Below are 26,676 nucleotides of genomic sequence, written 5' to 3'. Positions count from 1 at the left end.
CCTGTTCCATTGTATTCCCTCTTTTCCAGAAGTCTTCCACTCTCTTTTTCCAGCAAACCAGAAACTGCTTCCTGATGAGCGTTTGTCATATTAATCCAGGCTGTGAGAGCTGTTCATATCATAAAATTAAAGGAAACGTTTCTGTTCTTTGTTCACAGAGATTTAAGACATCTAGACTAGCTAGTAGTAGACAGCTATTCAGAAACAAAACAGTAAGTGTTAAAGTTTCTTCTTGTCTCCCCTACAGAACATCCACTACCCCATCGACCTACCGAAGGTGGGAAGAGCTAAAGACTACCCTCTCTTCTTCGGGACGGCTATCTTCGCCTTTGAAGGGATCGGAGTGGTACGTGACCGACCAATGAGAACTCAACCCCATGACATTGGATATTTCTGTTATATAAAGAATACAAGCACAACACCAAGAGTTTAGCAGTTCTTTATTGAACAAGGTCTTTCTTTGGATCGTGGCTGGGAGGCCTTTGGTGTGAGAGCAGGGTTCTGCTGGTCTTTTGGGAGGAGGTTTGTGTCATACAGAGTAGAAACAAAGAGAAGCTGAAAGAACCTATGAAGCTGCTCCCAGGAGAAACTATAGAGCAGCAACCGAGAACATCTAGGAAATCAATCACATCAAAAAAAACAAAAAAAAGCCTTTCTTCTTCTCTTTGTTCTTCTTCATCAACATGTTTGTCACGTCTCCTCAGTTTGCATTTCCCCTCTTGACCTGCTTCTTCTTTTTCTCCTTCTTGATCGATCCATTATAAGTTTCACTCATTTCCTTTTCTTCTTTTTTTTCTTCTTCTTGTTTTTGTTTTATTCTCATTTTCTTCTTCCTTCGGTCTTCTTTTTTTCTTCTTCTTTTACTCATTCATCTTCACTTTCATCGTCATCTTCTTCCTTTTCTTCCCGTACCTCGTAGTCTTTATCAACATTCATTTTTCCCTTGATGTGGTTCTTTTTCTCTTTTTATTGTCATCAGTGTTTTTTCTTCTTGTTCTTCTTCATCTTCTCCTACTCATTGTTTTTTTCTTATCGTTCATCTTTGCTCCTCCATCTTTTTTTTTCTCCTTCCTTCTTTATTTTCAGAATAATAATTAATGTGATTTTTCTGGGCACATCATAATGACAGATAGCTACACTATGATCATGATTCCTTTTTTTCATCCAAATGTCTAATCCTAATGCAGATAATATATTCAGATACATCATATATGAGTTTAAAAAGGTCATTAGACACAAGTACTTTAAACTAAAAAAAGCTGGACGTGCGTTGGCCAATCATGTTTGGTCTTCGAGTGGAGCTGTATGCATGGGTGCTCATTATGAATTCAAAACCATACAGGAGAGTGATGCTCACCTTTTAAACTGAGTTTCACATCCTTCGCTCTAAAGTGTCATCCGTCATGTTGTTCAGGCATCATTAAAATGTGTTGGCAGGTTGTCGTCATCCTGACCGTTACAAACGTATTTCTCATAATCATGTGGAGACAGTAGAAATTATCCATTAGCATGCATCACACTGTACTCCAGCTTCACATGAAATGCATCCGGAAGAATCCATCCATCTCAGTGATCAGCAGACGGCCTAATAACTGGAGGTTGTTGCTCGTCTCTCAGCATATTTGGCCCCGGCATGGTCGTTAAAATGCAGGAAACGTTTCTGTTGTTCTACATTCAAGAGATCAAAAACTGTTGAAGCAAACTATCAAACATTAGCTAAGGGAGCAAGTTAAAACTTTAGCGCCAAGCTGTGGGAAACTGTCTACAACATGAACTGTTTTTAATATGGTCAGACACACTGATCGGATTTGTCTGCAGGAGTGCTCTCATTTGTATTCTCTTAACATCGTCCAGACGGCTGAGGGAACACTGAACTTTCTCGTATGTTGAAATGTCAACCTAAATTTAGCCTTCATTATTGGGCCCAAAATCAAGACATGGCAGTCTGAGAGGAAGTGACATTTTCAAAATGAAAAGCTCACAGGAACTCTTAAAGACACTTTGAAGAGGGTGACCCACAAATGACTCGTTCCTTTGGTCCATTGTGCGGTTAACAGCGTGGTCGTGTCTCTTCCTCTGTGTGCTCTGCAGGTTCTTCCCCTTGAGAACAAGATGCAGAGGCCTCAGAGATTCATCCCCGTTCTGTATCTTGGGATGGGCATCGTCACGTTCCTCTACATCAGCCTGGGCACCATAGGATACATGTGCTTTGGAGAGCACATCGGAGGGAGCATCACTCTCAACCTGCCAAACTGCTGGTAAGATCACAGCCATGTCCCTGGGGCCGTATTCAGAAAGCTTCCTTCTGATTCAAAGGCTTGTTCCTGGTAACTAAAAGTTATTCACTAAGCGTCTTAAGAGCTCCTGAGGTGCAAACTGAGAGGAGCAGTTAGGAGGACTTTCAAGAAGAATTCAAGCAGAGGAGAAAATGGCATGTGTTCGTGTCCACTTTCAGATTGTTTCTGATGAAAAAAACAAAATGAGTAAATACAAGCAATACAAAAGAGTTTGGCTTTTTGTAAAAGCAGAATGGTTGAAGCGAGGAGAAATATTCTTCATTATTATCTGGAGCTTGAGATGTCAGGGGTTGACTGTAAGCTCTCCGGGCCGATGGTTTTTAAAGATCACCGGCCCAGGAAGATGACGGTCCATTTGGAAAATAACAATTAACTCTTGAACCATTCTGATGCACAGGTAGCTTCATTAGCATATTTTTCTAATTGGTTCTTTTCTAATAACATATTATAGTATAGTTTATTCACCATGCTGATAACTGAAGGAGCCCATTTTATCTAGTTGATGTTCATATGAAGCTGTGATAGAGCTTTAATAGTTTGTGTTTCACCTTTCTTCTCTCTGAGGAACTCTTTAGGAAGCTCTCTGACATGCTTGGTGAATAACTTGAATCTTCACCATGCTCTAGTGTTTCATCTAAAGAGAAAATGAGCTGCAGCGTGTTCTCATCTGTCTGCCACTGCGGGTTGAAATGTGTCTCCCTTCTGTTTCCATCATGCCCTGCTGTCTCTCGCCTCTCCTCTGACTCTTCTAAATTTTTTGATTTTTGCCGCGCTTAGCGTAAAAGCTGCACGGCATAGAGACGCATGTGTTTCAACCTTGAACGTCTTGTAAGAACAACAATGTACACGTCGGAGTGAGACAGAAAGTGTGCTCTTTATTTCAAGGTTTCTCTTTGTGCCCTTTTTTTCAATCTTTGTTTTGTTTTGTTTTGTTGTGGGGTTTTTTTTCTCTCCTTTTTTTGGGTTTCAATGAAATAAATGAAACAAAAGCTTCGACTTGCTCCCTCCGGTAGTTTGCTTCTTCCAACAATCCAAAGTGTTTACAATGTAATCATAAAGGACACAAGTGTGTGGCGCTAATTTCAACTCCCCAGTTCCTTCCATGTCAACAACAACACAAAAGTAAAGCAAAGAAAAGTGTCAAATTCTGACTTATCACATCAACTCCTGAAGGCTGGGTTAGTGTTTCAATCAAAGCTTTCCTCTAAAAGAAGACAACAGTTCTGCACAGTGAGTTGAATTTCTGTAAAGTTTTCCTATGATGCCCTCTAGTGGTCAGCTTCAGTAGAACTGCAAACTCTTTACTTGTTTAACCGACACAATTATATTTATCTTATCCGTTTATTCAGCCTGTTTTAACCCTCATACTTTCTTCAACTTGGTCAGTTTCAACAGCTTATCACAAAGCGAATCATCGCAAACGTTTTAGAAATCATGAGCAGATGAAACTAAGAACTCTGGTTGGAATTAACAAAATCTCAAGCAGCCGTTTATCAGGTCAAAGGATGAAATAAGAATTAATAAAGGGGATTTTTTTTTTTTTTCAGAAACAAAGTCAAGTCATCACTTCTCAGAAAACGTTCTTTCCTTCTTTTGTGTCCAAAACTTTATCTCCTGCACACCTGAGAATTTCTCTTATGTACGCACAAACACAAACAGAGTTTTATCATGACCCGGCCCCGGTTTCCAAATCCACATGTTTTATCATAATTGAAGAACAGCTTTTTAATCTTTAGTCTCATTTTAGTACTTTCTATGTAAAGGAAGAGTTCTCTCTTTGGGGCTCAGCACACACAGACAGAGAGCTCATCTGAAATCTAAGAGAAAAAAAAACCCAGACACACACGTAAAGTAGGTTGTAAAATACTCATTTCACAAAGCAGACTTAACTTTACTGAGAAGTCTGTGTGCTCTGCTCTAGTTCTCTGATTAACACCATTCATCTTTTATTCTGTGGGAAGGAAAAGCACGGCAGCATTACGTCCTCACATTCAGCTCGTTTAGACTTTGAAGGATCATAAAGGTATAAAAGCAAACACTCGGCTTGGATGTGTGCACTCGTTGCTTGTTAGGATCTTCACAGCGGCAGGAGACAGATTCACATTTAAAACTGATGCCACTAATTAGTGGATTAGCTCGCCTGTTCAATGATGTTGGAACTCTGAGACTATAATTACTGACATCTCAATTAAAATAAAAGGAGTTTGTTTTACAAGGACCACAAACTGATTCCTCTTCATCTTGTAATATGTTTTCTCATTGATCTTAAACATCAAAATCAAGGCCTTCTGTTGATTTTTTTTTTTTTCTCCCCTTGATGTGTTTATTTTGGATTTGCTGCATGTCAGCGCACTAAACACTGGCTGTGACTTTACTACTTAACACTGCTCATTGATTCTGCTTCATTCATTGTTTCCAGGATGTACCAGGCCGTGAAGCTGCTCTACTGTTTTGGTATTTTCATCACCTTCGCCCTGCAGTTCTACGTACCAGCCGAGATTCTCATTCCACCCGTTTTGGCTCGCGTGTCGGAGAGGTGGGAGAAGCCCGTCGACCTTTTACTCCGCACCCTGTTGGTCATCTTCACATGTAAGTAATCATCAGGCAGCTGGGGAAGTTCCCTGAGCCGAACTGGTTTGCCAGCTGTGGCTAATGTTATGTTTGCTAACAGCCACCTTTGGTCCTCGCTCCGTTTATCAGCCACATGCATGTTCTGATGTGGATCGCCTACATATTGCTCCATGTTATTGGTCATGTGCTAGTTAACCCTCACACGTGCTGAGCCATCAATGGAATACAAAAGCACAAACAAGCTTACTGATCCAAAAGGAGGCAGAACAGCAATGGAAATGTTGTCCTTGATTTGGAGGCTTTTCAGAGAGTGATGAGATAAGTCATCAGTTTGGCTCGCGGTGCATAAATGTTGAACGCTCTATGATGAGTCCTGCGTCACAGGCAGCATTCTCCTCTCCCAGACTTCAAACCAGCTCTCTGATTATTTCCTCCTTCCGTCAGTTTTATGTTCTGATGCAGAAAACGGGGAAGTTCAGCAGAAAGCCTTCGTTTCGGGGCCCGAGCAGGAACAATAGATCAGCCTCTGTTTTGTACTTTCTCCCTGAGTGCTGAAAAGCTTGTCAACTTACTCGTGTTGAGTTTCTTTTATTGTATTTTTTACGAGCTTCATTTATACAAAAAATGGAGCAGTGATAATCTGCGTTCCAGCTGACACAAGTGTCCAGACAGCATCAGGTTCTGTGTTATTTTTAAAGGGAGGTCGAGGCATATGAAAAATAACTTTACTGGTTAACATTAAAAAGAAGCATCTCCCTGTCATGAGTTTTATTTTAAAGGTACGGACGGCTTCAGATAGAGCTGTCGCCCCGAGAAGAAGTCATGTTGGTGACGGTTTCTGAGGAGACACTGCGTGATCAGCTCTTCTTGATCAATAAAATCCAGTTCCTAAAGAGCCAGATGACGTTTATTGATGCTGCTGTCAGGACATGGTGTGAAGGAGTTAAAAAGGATGTCATTCCATCTGTATTATCTTCTTCATACTGTTATGAAACCAAACACACTTCTCTTCTAAACAGCTGTATTCATAACATACTTCATATCTACCTTAAGTCTCAGGCCTTGTCCGAAATCATTGCCCATTCACTATGTAGCCATTTAGTCTGTAGTTATCCAACCTTTAACACGCCTCCATGTAACCTTATGTCACCTCGCTCAGTTAGCTAACTAGCGTTTAACTGCTTTCAACGTTGAATATCCTTTTGTGACGAGTTGGGACTTGCTACCATGAGTTGCGCTCATCTAAGCTGTTTTACCTGCTTTGCAAGAACATTTTTTGCAACATAAATTGCATTTAGCTTCCTCCTTATCTTTTGCTTTGGTAAAGCGTAGCTAATCTTTAGTCCTCTTTGCAATTTTCCTTCAAGGGTCATTGTATTGTATAATTTAAGTACAAATTCAGTTTTATTCAAATTCATTTTTCGATAATGAATGAATGTCTGTCTGTTCAGCCGTGCCGTGACTCCACTCGACTTGAGGTATAACAACCCAAGAGACTGGACAGAATCAAGAATCAGAATCAGAATTCTTTATTAGAACTGAGCTTCGATCCCCATCCCTATCTCTGAGAGTTAAATAGTTATTTTCTTTCCAACAATATGGCAGTGGCATTATCAGAACATCCTTTTATATAGTATTAAAGACAGGACTTTAATGTATTAACAGCCAGTTTGCAATTCGGAAGTCAGAGCTCTGGACTTTACTGCTGCTTTTATAAAAACAGTAAATGGATGAAAATGCTGGTGCTTTTTGGAATGAGATTTCTAACCTTGATCTGTTTGTGTGCAACCTTTATTTTGCATAGTCGATATGGTGACGACTTATTTCTCCCCATGTTTTATTTGAATCCAGTCATCTGTGTGTGAGACTGAAAGTGCCACCTTTAAAACTTAGCTAGTTATTTTCCACTTTGGATGACCATGAGTGTTGTCTGTGTTTCTGTGTGGCTGCACTTTTGTGTTTTTGCACGTTTGTTCATGTTTGGGTTCAGCAGGTATTTGACTCAAAAGGTTCTTTTACCTGTGTGTCTCAAGCAGTGTTTGTTGCTGAGAGATTTGTGTGCAGCTGCAGTCGCGTGCGTGTTTATATACGTACACACACACACATGCGTGCGTGCGTGCCATTTGGAGTCACGTGAAAAGAAAAGAAACGGAGTAACTTACCAGCCACGTGTCGTGTCTGTGTACACACACACACACACACACACACACACACACACACACACTCTCTTCCCCATCCGTTCTCCTTCCTTGCACAGTCTCTGGCAGCGGCACATGGTTCCCTGTAATAGCTGTTCAAGGCTAATTATAGCAGAAACAGTCCTCCAATTGCTATTGATTCTCATTCAGCGAGGACTGCTGATCCTTAAACTCTGTTTTTTTGTCACGTGTCTTCTGGTCAGATCACTGTGATTCAGTCAGGAGGTGATGACACACTGGGGTTAGTAGAGGGCAGACTTCCACCCAGCTAAAGATCATTATTTTGACATTTATACCGCCAGGGTTTAGATTTACAAATCTAATGTAACGAGACTCAATTAATAACGGCTTTTACTGAACATTTCAAATGTCAAATTAATATAATGAAGCATTCAAGACTTAAAGTTTATGTTGGTAAATAAATCCTAACAACTGTTAAAGGTGTCTGGATCATTAAAATAAAAGTATCAAACATGGCTCATCATCAGACGAGGCTTGAAAAGCAAAGACAATGAATGTCCATATATTATTTTTAAACATTTATCAATACTCCAAATTTTTTTTGGGATGGATCATTCTTATTCACATGAGCTCATTTTGAGTCGTTTTTTTTTCTTTTAAATTTCACTTTTTTTAGCGCATCTTTCAAATCTGAACAGTCTTTGCTAATGCCAGCCGAAAGCATCATTGTGCTTCTAAAACTGCAACAATGTCTAATTGTAATTTCACAGTTTCAATGGAGAGGACACTTTTTTGTGAAAGAGTAAGAGGTTTTAATAAGAAGCAGCTGTGACGTCATTCTCCTATAAGCCACCTGAACCCTGAACTACGACAGTGCGTCCACCTCAAAGAAGACAGGAGGGGCTTGTCTACTGCTGCAGCTGTCACATTGTCTGTTGTGTGACTGGTGAATTAAATGGTTAGTTTGGATCTAACACAACACCAAAACACAAACACTGCAGCTAAACTAAATGCCGTTATGCAAGTCCATTTTTTTTTAAATGAATTTGGTTTTCTTTGAAGAGAACAAAGTAAAGTAACTGTGTCCAGTAAAAATAAGATCTTAAAGAGTCAACATTTAGCAACGTATTCTGTAATCTCCCTCCTGAGTGTCGTTTGGAACCAAAATAGGTGAAACTTGGATGAAAAAAAAAACATTGATTCCTAATGTCATTGTGGAAGTATCTTAGACATATAAAAATGTTTGGGGACCCGGGGCCACACTCAACAGACACCACATGGGTTATGCAACAAAGTTTCCATGCAAACGACACTCCCTGAGAAAGAGGGAAGGTCTCGGGCAGCGAGAAAAGCACTTTTGACTACCTTCATCCATAAGAACCCCAAGCTGGAAAACCAATGAATATTTCAAAGGTGCTTCTAATAAAAGCTACCAGTTAATAGTTTCATCAACTCCTCCTGCCCAACATGGTTTCTAGAACCAGTTGCTCGATTGATTCTTTCAGTAAGTCTGAATTTGATTACGTTTTCTTGATCGTAAAATGTGATGGATGGCACTAATTCAATTTGGGATGGACGTGACGCTCACCCCCGTGTCTCGTTGTAATCTAAGAGAGACCTCACTATTGTTCCCGCAGCTGTTAAAAAGAAGAAGGGCTAAATGAGGTCTTCTAAACAGCCTGCTCTTTCAAAAACAAGGAACTGAAGAAGTAATTGAGTTTGCAGCAGGCACTCTGAAATCGATGAGCAGTCTGGGAGTAATGAGGAGGATGGAAGCACACGTTTCAGAGTGTTTACAAAGAACGGGTGATCACAGGCACGGTGGTTTGATGTCATAGCTTCCAAATCCTTTTCTCATCTGCTCAAAATCAACTTCTTCAATGTCCGAGTCAAATTATATTCAGCATCTGTATGCATGTAACATGACATGTAAATAATTTGAATGAAATGATGATTTTATATCTTTGAGCTGTGACGTGTCTTTGGGTTTTTAGGCGACCTTGTTTTGGTGTCTTTGCTCTGGTCCTGTTATCCCTCCTTCTCACACACACACCTTCAGCTCTGAGCTCAAACAGTAGACACACCAGCTGACCCAGCCTCTGTGTTTCTGTCTACTTACATTTTGAACTATTTCCACTTCTGCTTTCACAACAGTGTGTGGGCCACGCGTGGAGACGGCTTGCTGTTTAAACTTCTCGCAAGCAAAACTGTAGATTTTATTTATTTTTTTAATGTTTCTGAAGATGATCTTGCCTGATTTTAATGTCTCATTATGTGTTGTCATGTGTGAGGTATCTGTTTGTCATTTAAAAAAAAAAGTTTTCTCATCCAACCTGGATTAATTGATCAAAATGCGTTTGTTATAAAGTTAAATCTGGTTCTTTTCCATTTTTATCTATCTTTTACCAGCTCTGCTTTTAAACCCTATCATGTGTGCCGTGTTTGTTCTCAGCGTGCGATCTGTAACTTCTGAAGGCAACAACTTAATCGAGGTTTCACTCTCTCAAAAGGTGTTCTGTATCCTGCCCACGCACAGCAACGTTAAGTGCTTTGCATAGAAGCCTCAATTAAGTGATGAATGTACGGGCTGCTGTTTGAATCACACCACTCTGGAGGGGAATGTGAGCGGTTCGTAGGATTGCAGATTAATGTGCCGATCTCAAGCTGAGTTTGATACAGATGCTGGTTTCTAAGCACAACTGAATGCTTAAGGTATTCATGTAATGCAGAAGGGAAACAGAGCAGAGAATAAGATGTGCTATAGAAGCAGGTATGTATATATTGTACGCTCCTGATATAACTAGTCTACAGAAATGTGCGCTCCAACTCCACGTGCATGGCTGTGCAGTAATCAGACTTTGACAGATTAACACCTCTACTTTACAAGAAACGTCCAGCCTCAGTTCATTAGCATTCCCTCCTCGCCGCACTTCACATGGAGTTAACCTGAAGTCAAGGCAGACTTATTCAGTTAGAGAAGCGCAGCGCTTGTTAGCCCCGGGATCCTCATCTCCTTTATTAGCTGCGATTGTAGCCTGTAGAGAATTATGCAGATGACATTTGACACACTGTATGGGTTTCTGCACATGCATGTTGATCAGCTAATAAAAGGGAATAAATGCATATATGTGCCACTTCATGCCTGCAGGTCATTTGCAAGGCAGCGCTGGGTTTCATTGGAGCGGAGTGTGTGTGTGTTGAGATGGTGCAGCAGCAAGAAAAGACGAGCTTCCAGAGGGATCCCACTGACGCACGCGTGAATGAAGGAGGCGAGGGTTGGGGGGATCGGAGGACGTTGTTTCCTCCACATGCACGTCTGCGAGTAGGAGATTGCTTTTAGTTTTGAATCGGAATACAAGATGAGATTGAAGCAGCGCATTGTCGTTGGCGTGTGTGCGGAGTGTATGTTGAAGAGAATGCCTCTGAGAGTCTTTGAATCGAGAAACAGATGTCAGTTCCTGTCTGTCCGGAGGGAGAAGCTTTTGTCTTCAATGCCGCCGTTGTGTTTTTAGCAATGTGCTTCTTTTTTGCTGTGCAAGGTTATCTAAGTGTGCAGGAGAGAGAGGGACTGACGCAAGACACGAAGCCCTGAACGGCTCTACGCAGAGCAGCTGCATCTCTGCTTCTGCACAGTGTTTCAAATCTTCTTCCAAATATGGCAAAGAAATGAACCACAAGTTCTTTTCTTTTTCTTTTTTTTACTTTAAACTTTTTCCAGCAGTCAATATTCATACAATGATTCCTCCTGGATCTTTTCACGAGCAAATTAAATGTAAATAAAACATGTTTCCACAGTATTGATTAGATGTCATCTACATCAGATGATTCGACCTTTCTTAACCCCCTAAATGCCACACATTAACCAGACTTACTGTACACACACAGTATTAGACATGTCCTCGCCTCCATCTCACAAAAAAAAAAGGTATAAAAATGAAGAAAAATATTTCCCTGTAACTGTTGGGAAGTTAATTTGCATGACATTGACAAACAAATTCTTCATATTGCATCACATTTTGATAGTTTCATTTTGTCAAACTTCATCCAAGGACGAAAAAAAAGTTCTAAAGGATTAAAAACGGTTGAATCGTCTCATCCTGGAAGAGGTATCACACAATCATGACATGACAATTCAGCCTTTATTTAATTAGGTAGTCAATGTAAGGATGTAGTCTGCTTCCCTTCTTATTATTGATACATGAGTTGAAGATATCTTTGCAGAAACTAGGAACAGATCATCCAAACATGTCTGCATGCATTTGGGGGAAAAGGATGGATAGATAGATAGATAGATAGATAGATAGATAGATAGATAGATAGATACTTTATTGATCTCGAGGGAAATTCAAGAAATTCATTCACGTATTGAGCAATTAAAGGTTTACAGCCTTTTGAATGGGTTTGCTTTTCTAATCAATTCTAATCAATAGTTGAATGGTAGATTACAATGATCTGAACCAGGAGAGTTTGCTGTGTTTTCTGTCTGTTCCCACATTTCATCAGATGTTTTCCCCCTCTCAGGTTTAAGAAAAATAAAATAAAATCTGCCTTTACAGTATTTAAGCAGGTTCACAGACGCACTCAAACTCAAACTGTGACGTTCATGAAAGACGTTGTGATGTAGGGAAGAGCAGCAGAGCTGTAACATTTGCTTGTTTCATCTTAAAAAAGGCCAAAGAGAAGGGTCATTGAAGTGAACAGGTGCTTGACATTGAGCTGTCTCACATTTAGAGTTCAGCTCAGTTTGTCTCTCATTGAACGGAGATCAGTCAGCCACCTCTTTGTGGATTGACGTTGTCAGAGAGCTGGAGAAGTTATTTTATTGTCATGATTGTACTGAGGAGAGCTTTCAAGATGCAGATCTGTAAAATGAAGCATGCACATACCGTGTTCAGTAGTTTTAATAATCAACCTCATTTCCCATCAGTGGTTTTCAGCTTGAGCTGAAGTAGTCAGAAAGGAGGCAAAAGAGAAAAGGACTCTGTCTACTCTCTCCCTCTCTCTCGCTCGCCCTGTTCAGCTGTGCTCTGACTCATGCTCCAGCCTCAAAGGTCAGTTCATTTCAATGCAGGGAGATCTCTTTTGAAGGGAGCTCTCTTTTCTACTTTAGCAGAGATAGGCCGAGGAGCTTACTGTGACTGTTGCTTTGGATCAGAGAGTGGCAGCTGTAGAATTGTTCTCGTTTCTTTCAGTGTTGTGTGCGCTGATACAGTTTTGTTTCTGGGTTCGACGTGGTTTGCCAAAGGTCGAGTCCTTTGATTGCTCTTTGATGAACCTATAAACATCAAATGGGTACTTAAATTCTGGACAGTGAACGACCTCATAGAGCTGCATTAAGTGAGTCGTGACAACCAGAAATAAGGATGATAGAGTACAGTCCGGACTTTTATATGAAAACTACCCTGAGATAACTGTTCTGTCTTCCACATCATAATGAGTTGCAAAATATGAGCCCATGTAAAAGTTATTACATGAGCTTCATACCCTAAAGCACGAAAACCTTTTAAAGCAGGTTCTTAGATGGGAAATACACTTCACCTGTGTGTACGTCACAGTATCAGAATATTAAACGTCAATACAATACCAAAAAAAATGAAATGTGATTAAAACCCGTGATGATTCGGGATGTAAAGATTAAAAGTGAGGAGATTCAAAGGTGTCAAGATTCACATCAGTACTCTGAAAAATGAATCGCAGTAATAGGATAGGATAGGATAGGATATAACCAGTGCAGAATCAAAAACAAAAAGTCAAAAATCGAATAAAATAATAAACGTTAACATAAATACAATCCAGGTAGTAAAGGGGGGGGTAATAATATGGGGGCTCATAATATGATGAGCGTCAGCAGCTGTACAGCAGAGGCGGTTTGTTGTAACAAACGGGCGTTACCATGGCAGCCGCAAAGCCAAAAGTTACTAACAAGCGGGTTGACTGCCTCGCTCACCCAAACTAGTGCAAGAGCCAAAGAGATTACGAGGTGCATTGTTGTTTCATGAAAAAATTCAAAGACTCTTTTTTTCAGTCATCTGTCTTCAGTCTCAGTTTGTCAAATAAGTCAATAAAAACCCAGTGTGGTGTATCATATCGAGGGTTGAGTGAATCCTTACATCCATCGCAATGATCCCACAGCTACAATAACAGAAGCCCTGGCGCCCATTATTTCTTGTTTTTATTTCTTAGAAAACCTAGAAGCAAACTCCTTCACTTTGTCTAAATAGTAGAAAGGTGCACGTTGCTAACGTATTTGTGCCGCTTGGACAGACTCATATCCTTTCGTCTTTCTTCATGGAAACAAACGCATCTTTTACATCTTAATGAGAGGCCACAAAGACTTGTTAAGTTTGGTGCTAAAAGCGATAAGTGTTTGAAATTCAACATGGTAAAACAATCGTATCTGTACAATTTAAAGCTTCATTGAATTGTCAGAGCTGAACACTGCTGCAGATAGAAATCCGCCTCAGTCCTCTGCTCTGAGCTGAGGACACGATGAATGAGGTGTTATCAACTTATAGAACGCCCCATTCACGATCGCAATTTATCTCACAACAAAAAGTAATATCAGCACCATTTGAAAGATGCTGTCGTCACAGCACATTGTCCACATAATAACACGACTAATGGGAAATCTAACTCAAGTCTAGACAGTTCTTCCTCATTTTAATGGATCGTTCGATACACACGTCACGTTTACCAACACTTCCTGCCAAGCAAGCTATGAAGCCAAACCATTTCTGTACAGAGTGTCTTAGCTGCATTGGTGGTTTTTTTTATTTTTGCTTCCTTTGTCTGAGTCACTTTGCCACAGGCTTGAGCAGAGCAGCTAGCGTGTGCTGTGAAGCTGTTGACGGGAACAAGAGAGGACGGGAGGATGTCGCGTGAGCCTCCTCTTTCCTCCTGCTTTTTTTTTTTTATTTTTTTATATCAACCTCATCCTGGAGCACTCTGGCACAAAGGTGGCGTGCCACCGGGAATGCATACTGCATGTCGCTGGACTGTGGCGCTGTCATGTTTTTACCCTTTCAGAAACATGATGTTTGCACACATTCACCTTTAAGTCTTGTGGATGTAACTCACCTCTATTGTTTGGCCTTTGCTTTCAGCGGCTGTTTGCGCTCATCTGAATTACCTCATGTCTGTTAGAAGCAGTAAAAACCTGAGGATCAGATGACTGTAGATCTAAATGTCTGTTTAACAGAGCACTTTAAAGAAGTACTGCAATTATTACACATTATATACAAGCAACAATTAAAGATCGTAAACAAGAGGAAAGCTGTTTAGTTTATCTTCCAAAGAGCTTTTTTGATGTATTTTATATTTAAAGAAAAAAACTGTTCATTTGTTTTAACCTAAGCGAAGTAAAATGTGAAAAATTGTAAAAAAAAAAAAAAAAGGGCACAGACATCACACCTAACAAACATCTCTCAAAACAAGGGCTCTAATCTTGTATGCTTTAATGCTCAGTGCACGCGCTCCCATGCATCGAGGCTACAGTCCTCACCCCCCCCCCCCTCTCTCTCCCTCTCTCCCTGATCCCGCTCCTGTCCACTGTCCTTCCTCCTATAGTAAAGGCAAAAAAAAAAAAAAAGCCAAATAAATACCTGACTAATCTTGGGCAGTAAAGTCTGGCTTGTTCCAGATCTTCCCAAATCGTTTGAATGGAATTCAAGGCCAGAGCCAGTTCAGTTTTTCCCCAACAGGGAACAGTGTTTCTGTAAAGCACTGGCTCAGTCCACAGGTCCATTTTCATGTTGAAAGAGACGAACCACAAAAAGCTGTTAATGTAAAGTCACTTGTCATTGTTTTTCACAGTCAGTAACCTCGTTATTCAAAGTTGAATTCAAAATCAACTTAAATCCCAAAAGGCTTCTTTCCCTCCTAACTGAACGCTGGTTGGACAATGTTGTGATGCTTGGATACTTTTTGATGATACAACACCTGATGAAGTCATACAGCAAATAAATGGATATATCTTAAATAAGTAGTACCCGTAATGATGCCACGTGATGTAAAGCCATTCAGTCTAGTTTATTTTAATGAACAATAGTGTTAAAAAGTACTGAAGCTGTAAGAAAAAGAACCCAGCGAACCCCAACGAATATTCAATGAGGATATTGTCTGAATGTGACAATAAACATCCCAACAGGAGCTCTGTGTGTGCCAGCTGAGCTAAAAGAAGCACAGCCGGAGTAGCCAAACTGTAAGAAGACAGGTCAGCCTGAAGAGTTCTTCCTTGAACACTTACCTCCTGCTGATGAAGGAAGGTCAGCATCACCCTCAAACTTCATCTCCCCTCACTTCACTCCTCCTCTGCTTTCTGCCCTTTCTCTACTGCGTCCTCTGTTGTTGTTTCTCACTGTCAGTGTCCAGATCAAGTTCACTCAACGTTTTCTACTCTTTGACATCATTTTTGGGTCCTAAAAAATGACAAGCGACATGAGAAGATGATCTGTACCCCCTCGGTTGGAGCATGCGTGTACGTTTTCAGAAGAAATGAACCTGGCTATTATTGTATGCTCTGCTGTACTGCTTAGCAGAGCACAGGTTGACAATTGAAGAAAGGAATGGTTAGACTGGACTATTTATTTATTTCATTTCTTCCTTAACATAACGGCAGAACAGCTGGCTCTGCTGTCCAATTGCCGTGTGAAGGTGTCCACAGCACCTGTACGAGCTCTTCAGCTGCTGCAGCATTGTTCATTTGAACACAACTTTATTCCTTCTGAAGCTTCTATAGTGAGATGTGGCAAAATGCCGGTGTTTAACCTCCCTAAAAAAACAATTGGGTGTCAATGGGGACACTAGAGCCATGTATTTTCTAAGCACAGGAATCAAATATTAGCTTTGGGAAGAAACATCAAAACTTTATTACACTTGAAAAAACATCTTCTGTTCGGCGCGAGAAAACTCAAGTCATCAACATTTGATCCATGCCCGTCTTTTAGATATCCTTTTGAGTAAAGGATCACTAAGTGGCTGAGTTGGGAAATACGAGTGTCCTGCGTTTGCACTTTTGCAGCAGGAACCTAACTGTTTACAGACTGCAGTAGAGCTTGTATACACTGTAGAGTCAGCAGAATGTCCCGCTGTGACACCCCCCCCCCCCCCCCCCCCCAACACTTTTATTCATCTTTGTTCAGCAATCGGGACGAGGACTTGTATCGAGAGGTGTCAAACTTCTTTTCTGCTGCGTGTACGCAGTCAGACAAAAATGGCCTTATGACTCATATCAGGACACAAAGTTACTTTTCTTTTGCAGGACAAACGGGTCACCACACTTCTGTAAAAGAGTCTGCATGAAGCCTATCTTGCACTTTCAGACCACTAAAAAAACTTCTGAGTTCCAACTGAGAGCCCTTAAGTACAGAAAGGTCAACGTAATGTCGAGCAAGTGAAGGACAACAGTCTCTCTCTCTCTCTCTGATCCTGCAGCTCGTTTATTCTCAGCCTTGTTTGGTGAGGAGATAAAGTAAGGTGTCCGCTGGGAGCTTCTTAGCCCGCAGTGCTGGACTCTTTTTGTCACTATTTCCATTGTAGTATTCCCAAACGGTGCTTACAGCTTTTGTTTGTTGTTTAAAGGAAGAAGCTTTGGCTTTTTATCAGTCTAGTTCTTTCTTCAACATCTTTAAGTGAAAGGAAGGCTGAAGGCCTTTTGTCGGCACAACCTTCACTCACTCACTTATTGATTTCAAAGTATCAAAACTGAACTCACTCACACCCAGACAACACTTTTCGATAAAATGTTACTTTCTTTATTTTATAATTGGCCTGAAAAAGTTTGGTTTGTCTGATAATATCGTTTTAAAGACATACACAACTATTCATTGGTATACGTATGGCAGTACGAAACCTGAAATCTGAAAATATTGTCTTTTTCCTTATCCAGATGTTTATTTGAATATGTCCTTTCTTCAAAGTAAAGTTCTATTGATAGATTTGATCTACTTTTGTTTCCCTTTTAGAATGATTGAGCGCTGTTTGTTTCCAGCTCCAGTAAACACAACTGTTTAATGAAAACTATAGATAAGTTGTAAAGTTGCTGAAAATTGTTGCTCTTGCCGAGATTTTCTGTTTGCAAACCGAATAAACTCCCCTTCATTCAAATAGTAGCCCGGCTCTTCCCTCTCAAGAATGTGACTTGTTCCTCCTCATCATCTGATATCAACTTTTTTTTCATGTCATCTGCCAAAACATGATTGCTCACTCCATGTTCCGCTTTCCATTTGGCTCAAGATGCATGTCAATTATTTTAAAATTACAGTTTGAGGGGAGATTGATATGGATTTATTCATGAAACAGGGCTCTAAACAAGCAGCAAATATACTTATTTATCATACAGTCCCTCACAGCTATACAATTTAGAGCAATCATTCTTCACAATTGTCGTCTTTGCTGGAGAAGGTAAACAGTGGACTGCATTTGTCATAATTCTCCCTTGAAGCCATGCTGCGTCCATAAACACACTCGAACACGCTGCACTCTCGTTGGTGCTTATTACCCCGCTCACACATGAAATCCAGGCGGCTTTCCAAGGCCAAATCTCTCTTACTTTAGATCAACACCTAGAGGTGTGTTTCTATACGCCTGGGTACGTCACAGTCTTCGTAATTTGGTAAAAAGCTGTGAAATGAAGATGAAATAAAAAATGAATCACAGATTCGATTACCGTCCAACAGCACGCCGTCACTTGCTGATTGAATTAATCCCAACAGGAAAGACTTGTAATAACAGTTTCTTTTGCCTTGTAGTTTTATAATTTCAAACAACCACAAGCCAATTCAATAAATTGAATTGGTAACTGATTAGCGAAAATCCTTTTTTCCACTCGGCGAAACTGCTCTTGCCAGGGATCCCCAGGGCTGAAATAATGTTTTCATTTCCGAGGAAATACATCTCCAATTGTTGAGCAAGGAATGGTTGAGCAAGGAACGCCAACCACTCAATCAAGAGTTTGTAATTGAAGAGCCAGGAAATGTTTCCACCTTTCACCCAACATTCATGATGGAACTCTTCGTCTGGCCGCGGTGTATGGTTTCTCATTCAAGTGAAAGTGGTTTGGTTTTTGTCCTGGAGCTATGACAACTCACATTTACGTCACTAACATACAGAGTAGGGCTGAGTGATGTAGACCAAAAACCCCATTTCTCTTGAGGTCCTTTTGAGTTCTTTGCACTGATACAATATAATAAAAAACCTCACAGAATATGTAAGATAAATACACATCAAAGAAGAATGTAAACAGTGAGGTGAACTATGACAATGAAGAATTATGTGCAGTGACTGGCAAGTTAAGGTGACCAGTGATGATTTACATTATGACTTCAGGCAGCATTCCTCTGCTCTTCTAGCAGGATTGATGTCTTTTAGTGTCCATGTCATTGACCTCACATTGACACTGAAGCACTTTTGACACTTTTGAATTTCCCTCAGGATCAATAAAGTATCTATCTATCTATCTGAAACAGTTACAGCTTCATCATTCTGTTCTCATCTCGTAGCAGAAGAAGCTCCGTGCATTGGAAACGTCAGTCCTAAAAGCAGCTGTCTTAAGTGAGTAATGGAGAACACAGTCTGTCGGCTCACAGGGAGAGCAGGAACGCTGATTGCTGACTCAAACGGAGTGATGAAGTAGTGGGAGGGAGGGAGGGAGGTGAGCCAGAGGTTAGCTTAATAGCGAAGTGGAGGGCAAAGGGGAGGGAAAATAGCAGAGGAGGTGTGTTTGATGCCAAGGTAATGATCGTTAGGGATCATGGCTGTTTAGTTAAGTCATAAACTCTGTGGGCAATGACAAGAGCAGAGAAATTATAAATGGCTTATGTCAGAGATTTTATAACTTTGTCTTCGTCTTTGCAACATCATGGTTAATAGATTTGTCATTGAACAGAAGACATTCTCTCTGATGGTTGGGCAGATGGCATCCATGAACCAAGCGTTCAACCACTGCAAGTTCAAGGAGTCTTCACAGTTTTCCTGGTTGTGAATCACTGTAACTTTGGCAGTGCAATAACAAAGGACATTAAGAGCCAACAGCAAGGACTTCAATATATGAGATGAAAAGATCCCATTTGAATAAATACACAATCTTTTAGGTGACGTTATCCTGCTGGCTATGGAACGGGGGGGGTAAGAGGCTTTGATTTGAAATGGATACAATTATGTTTAATCTTCTCTCGAGAATATTGCAGAGATGCTTCTTGACGCATCAAATGGCACACACATTGAACGAGCATGCCGACTGTTTAAGGCGTCTTTTATTTGATGAACTTAATGTATGGCCTCTTGACGTCTTTAAGATGTGTCGTCGCGTTAAGTCTTGATCTGTTCCAGGGAAGTTGTGTGATGATGATTGAGTTCTTTGTCATATCTGACTGTAAACTTCCTGAGCTCATCTTGGCTGAATGAAGACTGAAGACTGAATGAATTGAGCAATTTGAGCTCCTTTCCTTTTATCTTGAGTGTTAGCAAAGTTTAACCTTGCTACCACTCTTGCTACTCCAGCTGCTGGCTCCATGTTGAGTCGAGCGACTCCTGACTAATTAACATTAGCATAAGCAGACCTTCAATGTGCGTTGGCTGTTGGTCCCAGTGAATATAGCCCGGGCGTCTGCTCAGGAGACTGAGCTCCCCACCATCTTTAATGAGCTTCAGTCCACTGAGCAGCAGATAAGCCGGCTCTGGATCCCACCAGATGAAAGTCCTGAGCTGGAGGCAGTAAGGTTCCTGTTGCTCCGTCCTGCTGGTGGCAAGGTGAAGAAAAGGACACAGCGAGATGGCTCCCCTTGATTGTGGAGAAAAAGAAACCAAGAAAGATCTTCCTTGCCAATCTTTGATCCAATCTCCAGTGCGACCACTACAGCTGACTGATTCTTTGTGCCTCTGGATGCAATCGACTTCACCTGTCTGACGTGCTGTCTCTCCCCGATGGGCTTTAAAGTTGCGGGCTCAGTTCAGAAAACCCCTGCTGACAGTTTAAATGGACACAGAAGCCCACTTCCCTTCTCCCCTTTGACTTTCTCCTTTATTTTCTTCTTATTTGAAATGCCCCAGCCTGCCCTGTGCGTCTGTGTGCTACCACGCATAAAGATACAAGGTCAGTGTTTGTAGTTTTTAATGGTGTTTGGCCCTAAATGTGCAGTTAAGAGAACTTAACACATGTCTACACAAGACAGTCAACTGGTGACAACAAGGCTCTGAGACATCTTTTGTTCAACTTGTTTTCATTTTCTTACCAGGCGTTGCGTTACGTCCTGCTTGGCCTCAGGCTTGGCCTCTGACTAAAGGTTTACCTTTTTTCCAACTCTCTACTACGTCCTGACGACTGAATGTGCCACTGTCAGTCCCTACACCAAAATCTATTCATTTCTTTTCCGCTCAATAGATGCAACCTTTGGCCAAATGTGGTTGAAAAATGGAAGCTTTCTTAATGAGCTGGGTCACATATACTGTAAGTATTTTTTTAACGGGCAGATAACTTAGCTTGAACTCTTTTATCCATCACCTACATGTTTGGACTTCTTACGGCTGAACTTGGCCAATCATCCGACACCAAAGTGTGGTCACGTCTGACTGATGTTGTCTCTGGTAGGTTTTCCTTTCAATCGCCACTAAGCTTGACTCTGTCTCAATACAGATTATTTAACACGGGGCCTATTAGTTCTATTATTATCAGTTTATAGTCTGTACTGTGTCTGAAAGCATTTTTTGTATTGTGTTAAATCCAATTAAAAACTGAAGAAATGCCCCACAATAACTCAAATGAAAATGAGGAATCAGCAACTCCTCTATCCTTCAAGGATGGCTGGTTTAGTCAGTGGAGTCTTGTGGCTTTGGGGAGAGTTCGTTTTCCATTTACTGGCTGAAAGAATCTTCTCAGAATTATTTTCTTTGTGACATTATTTTGAGGATTTTCCTGCCTTCACAGAAACAAATGTCTGCCGATAGGATACCAAGCCTGAAAGTCATACTGTAGAAAAGGTCACTCATTCACTCTGCCTCTTTCAAACATTCTGTACTTCACCCAACATCATAAAACCATTCTGACATTTTCTGCTGCATTTCTTTTGTTGAGGCGTCTCTCAAAGTATGCAGTGCTCTCCGGCATACCGAAGCCCTAGCAGGCTGAGGTGGGAAAGAAAACCCTATTTTCTCTTTGTTTCTTTTGCAATCGGAGGCTGGAGAGCCAAATTAGTGTGCTCGACTCGTTCTCTTCAGCCCTTTGAAGCTGCCTGATGATCCACGTTCTGCCCGTCTCTCGGGGGATGGCAGCCGGACTTTTTTAGAAACCGCCTGACAATTTATTTGCTAAGAAGTCTCAATACAAATCTTAAGGTATTCACCCCCCTCCTCTATCACCGTCACGCTCGCCTCGTTTGAGGAAAGCTTTTCAAGTAGTTTGAAGAGCACCCTTCAACGGCGCAGACCTTTCCCAGAAGTGACAGGTTTACTCCCTGGGAGCGAGTGGCGGCGAGGTGCTTTTGCCGTTACTTGTCACATGAAAGTTCAACCTTGCCGCGCCCCCGTAGGTTAATTTGACAGATTTTTGTGAAGATGCAGCAGTGTGCGATTGATTATGGTTCAAAGGATCTTTTTGTCAGTTGCTGGTAATCGCTGTCCGATGCACTGAGAGAACAAGAACATCTGACTTATCCTCTCCACTCACTTCGCGGTAGATGTTAATGGACAGAGCGTTCCGTGTGCGTGTGTGTGGCAAAGCAAGCAGGTCTCTTTTCAAGTGTGTCCATGCGTCTAACAAATGCCCATGTGCTTGTTTTCAAGGTTTGAGCTTCGCTGTTGACTTTGTCTGCAGGAACAACGAGACACACCTCGGTCGTGACAATGCTGTCACAGGAGCAGGGGCTTGTTTTGTCCAAGCACCACTGCACATCGCTGTTTATTCCCGTCCCCACGACAATGGATAAAGGTGACTCAGGTGCCTGGTGGCCATAGCAGCGTGGTGACCGCTACTGCCCACACGTGAAAAACAATCCCCAGAATCACAGCTTTATTTTGTCACTAGAGGCCCTCTGTGTCTTTCTTTTTCTTTTTCTTTTTTCTCTCTCTACTTTTTCTTTTTCTTCCACCTTTTCATCCGTCTCTTGTACTCTCCTTCTTGCGTCCTTCCTCTATTACCTACGTACTACATTTCCCCTCGTTTCTCATCTGTCCTTCTTTTCTATTTCATCTCCATAACCTCATCTGCCCCCTTATCTACTGTCGTTTTGATTTTTCCTACCAGATCTGTGCAGCACAAAACATGACAAATAAAGAAAGCGTCACTTTTATCTTGACAACAAGAAAAGTCATTTCCTCATCTAGCTCTTTTATTACACGTGATCATTCTTGTGTGAGAGGCAGTGGATGGGTAAAATCATCATATTTTTCAGAGACGCTATTATTGAATTTGGCTGCATTAACCAGAGAGAGGGAGAGGGAGAGGGAGAGGGAGAGAGAGAGAGAGGGAGAGGGAGAGAGAGAGAGAGGGAGAGGGAGAGAGAGAGAGGGAGAGAGAGGGAGAGAGAGAGGGAGAGAGAGAGAGGGAGAGAGAGAGAGAGAGAGAGAGAGAGAGAGAGATCGATCTTTGGTTAAACTTTGGAGCTGCAAACTGAGCGGCCACTAACTCTATCCCTCCTGATATCTTTATTACCTAAAGTAACCTAATAACTTTGAATGCAACTGAGAGAAACCTCTGTACTCCACAGTAGAACACATGCCACATACACTCTGATAGTCCCAGGTTGTTGTTTGAGTCCCAGGGACCCTTGTCTTTGAAATGGACACGTGTGACGATACATCTTGGGACGAGTAGAGAAGGGAGCATGTTGGTGAAACGAGTGATGCACAACGTACAGGTGTGACTTTAATTTGCTGATTGTATCCTGGACCAGAAAGACTCATTGCACATTCCTGCAGCTCACTTTGTGTCTGGGGCCAAATTCAGTGCCACCTGCAGTATGTTACAATTGTATTTAAAGCATTATAAGCTTATCTCCTATTGTCTGTTGTCTTTACTCCAGATGTAACTTATTTGTGGAACATAAATTACCATGACAATTTGTGAACAGAGTTTGTAAAAAAAATGGATTATTTAAATTTGAAGTGGTGCTAAACAGCTCCTTCTATGGTAACTAGTGAAAGCTAATGTTTCACTCAGAGCCACTTTAACTTCTGGAGGATGGAGGATGTTTTCTCCACAGTCTCCTTTAAGGTTTGATAAACTTACCAGAAACGGACTGTCTATAAACCACATGGATTGTAAACATTGCTGTGCAGAGTCAGTTTTAAAACAAAGAAGTGTGCGTCTGTGTCCTACTACGTCAGTGTTTGTAGTTTTTAATGGTGTTTTGCCCTGAATGTGCAGTTAAGAGAACTTAATTAGCCACAGGGCTAATTGAATTCCTTTTTCTCTGTTAGCGTCACAAACCTCTCTCTGTGTCCTTCTCCAGGTGCTCTCGCCATCCTGATTCCTGAGCTGGACCTCGTCATCTCCTTGGTGGGCTCGGTCAGCAGCAGTTTCCTGGCGCTGATTTTCCCCCCTTTGCTTCAGATTCTCACCTTTCACACAGAGGGCCTTTCGCCGCTGATGACCATCAAGAACGTCGTCATCAGCCTGATCGGGCTGGTCGGGTTCCTGACGGGTACATACATCGCCATCGAGCAAATCATCCAGCGGAACGGACACAAACTCACAGAGGAGGCGTTCTCTGCCTACCTGGTGCAGTGATGAAGTGACTGTTGGCAGGTGGACATGAACACACCCACGCCATTTAGAACCCATTTCTAGGGCACATTTATTATTATTCTCTTTGATTTGCTGCTGTTGGATGTGGTGGCCATTTGAAATGATCTATCTAGCACATGTTTTAAAAAGTTTCAAAGTCCAGATATTTAGTGCAATGTAATGCTCATATGAAAATGTTAAAAACGACATCATTCCTTCAGGAGGGAGATGACTTTAGAAGACTCTCAAGAGGCTTTTGAAGGTTATGTTTCGTCTTCGAGCCTAAATATATGGGTGTGTTTTAATATTTCAGTCAGAAAAATCAAACTACCTCACAGACTGGTATCAATTTGGATCTTTGAAAGTCCAGATTGGACACTGTTGCTGAAGTAGTGTTGACTTTTAACCTTTTTTTTTTCTCAAACAGCCTCTCCTGTAGAGCTTTTTAGACTTTCACCAACCACCCTTCTTCTCAACGTCACATTTTGTTGCACTTTGAATTATGCCTTATTCAGTGGAATAGCGCTCTACTTTGACATAAACAACAATCAAGTAACAGTAAAAAATAAATGTTTGAAACTGAATTCATAGCAAAGTAGCCAAATGGTTTGAGCTCTGATTTAAGAAACCAAAAGATTCTTGAGGATTGTGCTTTTCAATTTGTATATTAACTCCTGCTACGTCAGGTTGCCATAGAGCGGTTATTAAACCTGTGACATCATAGATTTTTGAGGGGCCTTATTGGCTAATTGGGTTGACAGGAAACCTGTAGAGAGACTGTAAGGAGAGAGAGAGAGAGAGAGAGTTGGGGGAAGCTATCGGCAAAAGGTGTCAGGATCAGGAGTCAAACTTTCGCCTAGTGTATTAAGGACTACAGCCTGCGTGACTAACCGAGCCATACTGGCACTAAACATGAACACTGGGTAGTTTTAAAGTGCTTACTTCGATCACCTCTGCTTACTTTGAGAAAAAGAAAAGCTTAGAAAGGTGTTAACTTGACCATGAATCTTTCGCCATCATCATTGTGGTTACTTCTCAAGTGATCATTGAATCCTGTGAGAGCAGACACTTGCAGATTATTGTTCTTTGTCCATCTTAAAGCTTCCACTGTCGATCTGGAAGCTGGTGGAAGGAACTGTCAGTTTGTGATGTTTTTGTCGCCCGCTGGAATCAAAGCAGTTTGCCTTTTGCCTCTTTTATGATCTTGTCCTCTTCATGCGTAGGTAGATGGTGATCCTTCTTACTTTTAAAGGTATAATATGCAGCTTTTGATTTGCACCGGTCCCTCAGTCCAAAACCCTCTCGTCCCCTGCCCCTCCCTCAGTATTCTGCCTCAGTGAAGCCATTTGTAGGACTAATTTACATTCAGACGAGGAGCCCAAATGTTATTGGCTTCTTAAGTCTTTGAAGTATTATAGACCAAACAAAGTGTTTTATCCGGTTTTGAAAGTCTGATAGCTTTTCTGTAATTATACTTCCGACCATTACGACACTCAACGTCCTTGTTTGACAGAGGGGACGTCTCTCTTTCAGTGACAGAGGCTCAAACATGCTCATAGAGTATCCTACACATGAATTACTCCCTGAGTGACACAAACAGGCTGAAGGATCATCAGTGTCCCATCAGTGTAAACACAGAACTGCAAACAACAAACCCAGTGGGACTTTGACTTCATTCAGTTTTTTAGTTCTCAATGATAACTTTAGTTCATATATATTTGCTATCTGTTATGAGTGTTTGAAAAGTTGCATAATATTCCTTTAATTCCTTTTTTTTTGCTTTGGTTAGTAATCAGTATGATAACAGTCTGTTTCATAACCTGATAAAAACTCAGGAGCTTCAGAATTGATGCAATCATTAATCAAACAGAACTACAACCACATGCTGCTGGTTCGTGGCAAGATGAGCAAAACCTTTATTTTAAATGAGTTTTGATTGTCTGCATGTTTCCGTTGAGTTTGAGCAGGATTTAATAAACATTCAGATTGAAAAGCACAACCAGAATCAATGAAATCAAACTGATGCTCAACAGAGTTTAAAAAATGAAAACAAATCAGATTAAAGTCATTTTTACTGTGTTGATGTTTGAGGACATCAGACTTTTTTTTTCCTGTCTTTAAAACTTTTATTTTTTTTATCAGAATCTTTTTTTAAGTATTTTTATGTTTTAATATATTTACTAAATTAAAGGCTTTTTGATTTTTTTTTTTTTTTTCATATTCAACAGCATGCATTTTTAGTAGACTTAAACCTTACTTTAAACGTGGTTTCAGATTAATGACAGACAGGCTCTGCATGTAAGATAATGTAATATCAGTGTATCATAGATATTAAGTTTTATTTCCAGGCTGTAGGCTTAAAACTCATCAAGGTAAACTCTGTTAATCTGCTTTAGTGGGCAGAGAGGGACAACGACGTGCAGTAAGTTCACTCATTTGTCTTGCACCAATAAACAAAGACAAATTCCCTGTATATGTAAATGTACTTGGCAATAAAAACCCGATATTGATTCTGTTCGAAAGCTTCTGTAATGATGTCTTCAGTGTTTCTTTGGCAGTATAAAGTTATTCATGCTTAATATCAAGCTCAAGAAATGTTGATATCTATCAGAGGAAATGTGTTTCTAAGGATGAAAGCTTTGAGCCTTATGTGTGAAGAATATGTTGAAGTCGTGTGTGTGTGTGTGTGTGTGTGTAGGTGTGTGTGTGTGTGTGTGAGAGATTACATTTGTTGCACATGTAAACGTCTGCACACGTGTAAAACAATGTTGAGTCTCTTTTGAAGTGACAAAATGCCCATTACTCCCCGTCACCTTTGGATCATGTGCTGAAACTGTTCAGATGAGATTTCCTGATTTTTTTTTTTTTTTTTACTCACTTGCCACTTTAAGAGATGAGGATGAGGATGATGTGCAGCGACCCAACGATGACC

The 26,676-nt window shown here is 40.9% G+C and overlaps 1 protein-coding gene across 1 annotated transcript in view; it reads left to right on the top strand.

The window, feature by feature from the left end:
* slc36a1 (solute carrier family 36 member 1) overlaps positions 1-26,276 on the top strand; it is a 40,297-nt gene extending 14,021 nt beyond the window's left edge. The window contains exons 9-12 of the mRNA XM_079352344.1: positions 248-346; positions 2,092-2,258; positions 4,717-4,886; positions 23,470-26,276. Coding sequence (XP_079208470.1) covers positions 248-346; positions 2,092-2,258; positions 4,717-4,886; positions 23,470-23,747 — 714 coding nt within the window. The 3' untranslated portion in view covers positions 23,748-26,276. The remainder of the gene's footprint in view (positions 1-247; positions 347-2,091; positions 2,259-4,716; positions 4,887-23,469) is intronic.
* The last annotated feature ends 400 nt before the right edge of the window (positions 26,277-26,676 follow it).

Source organism: Symphodus melops, assembly GCF_947650265.1.
Source record: "Symphodus melops genome assembly, chromosome: 9".
Classification (NCBI taxonomy): Eukaryota; Metazoa; Chordata; class Actinopteri; order Labriformes; family Labridae; genus Symphodus; species Symphodus melops.
The sequence above is the reverse complement of the archived record's forward strand: the minus strand, read 5'-3'. Positions and strand labels throughout refer to the sequence as shown.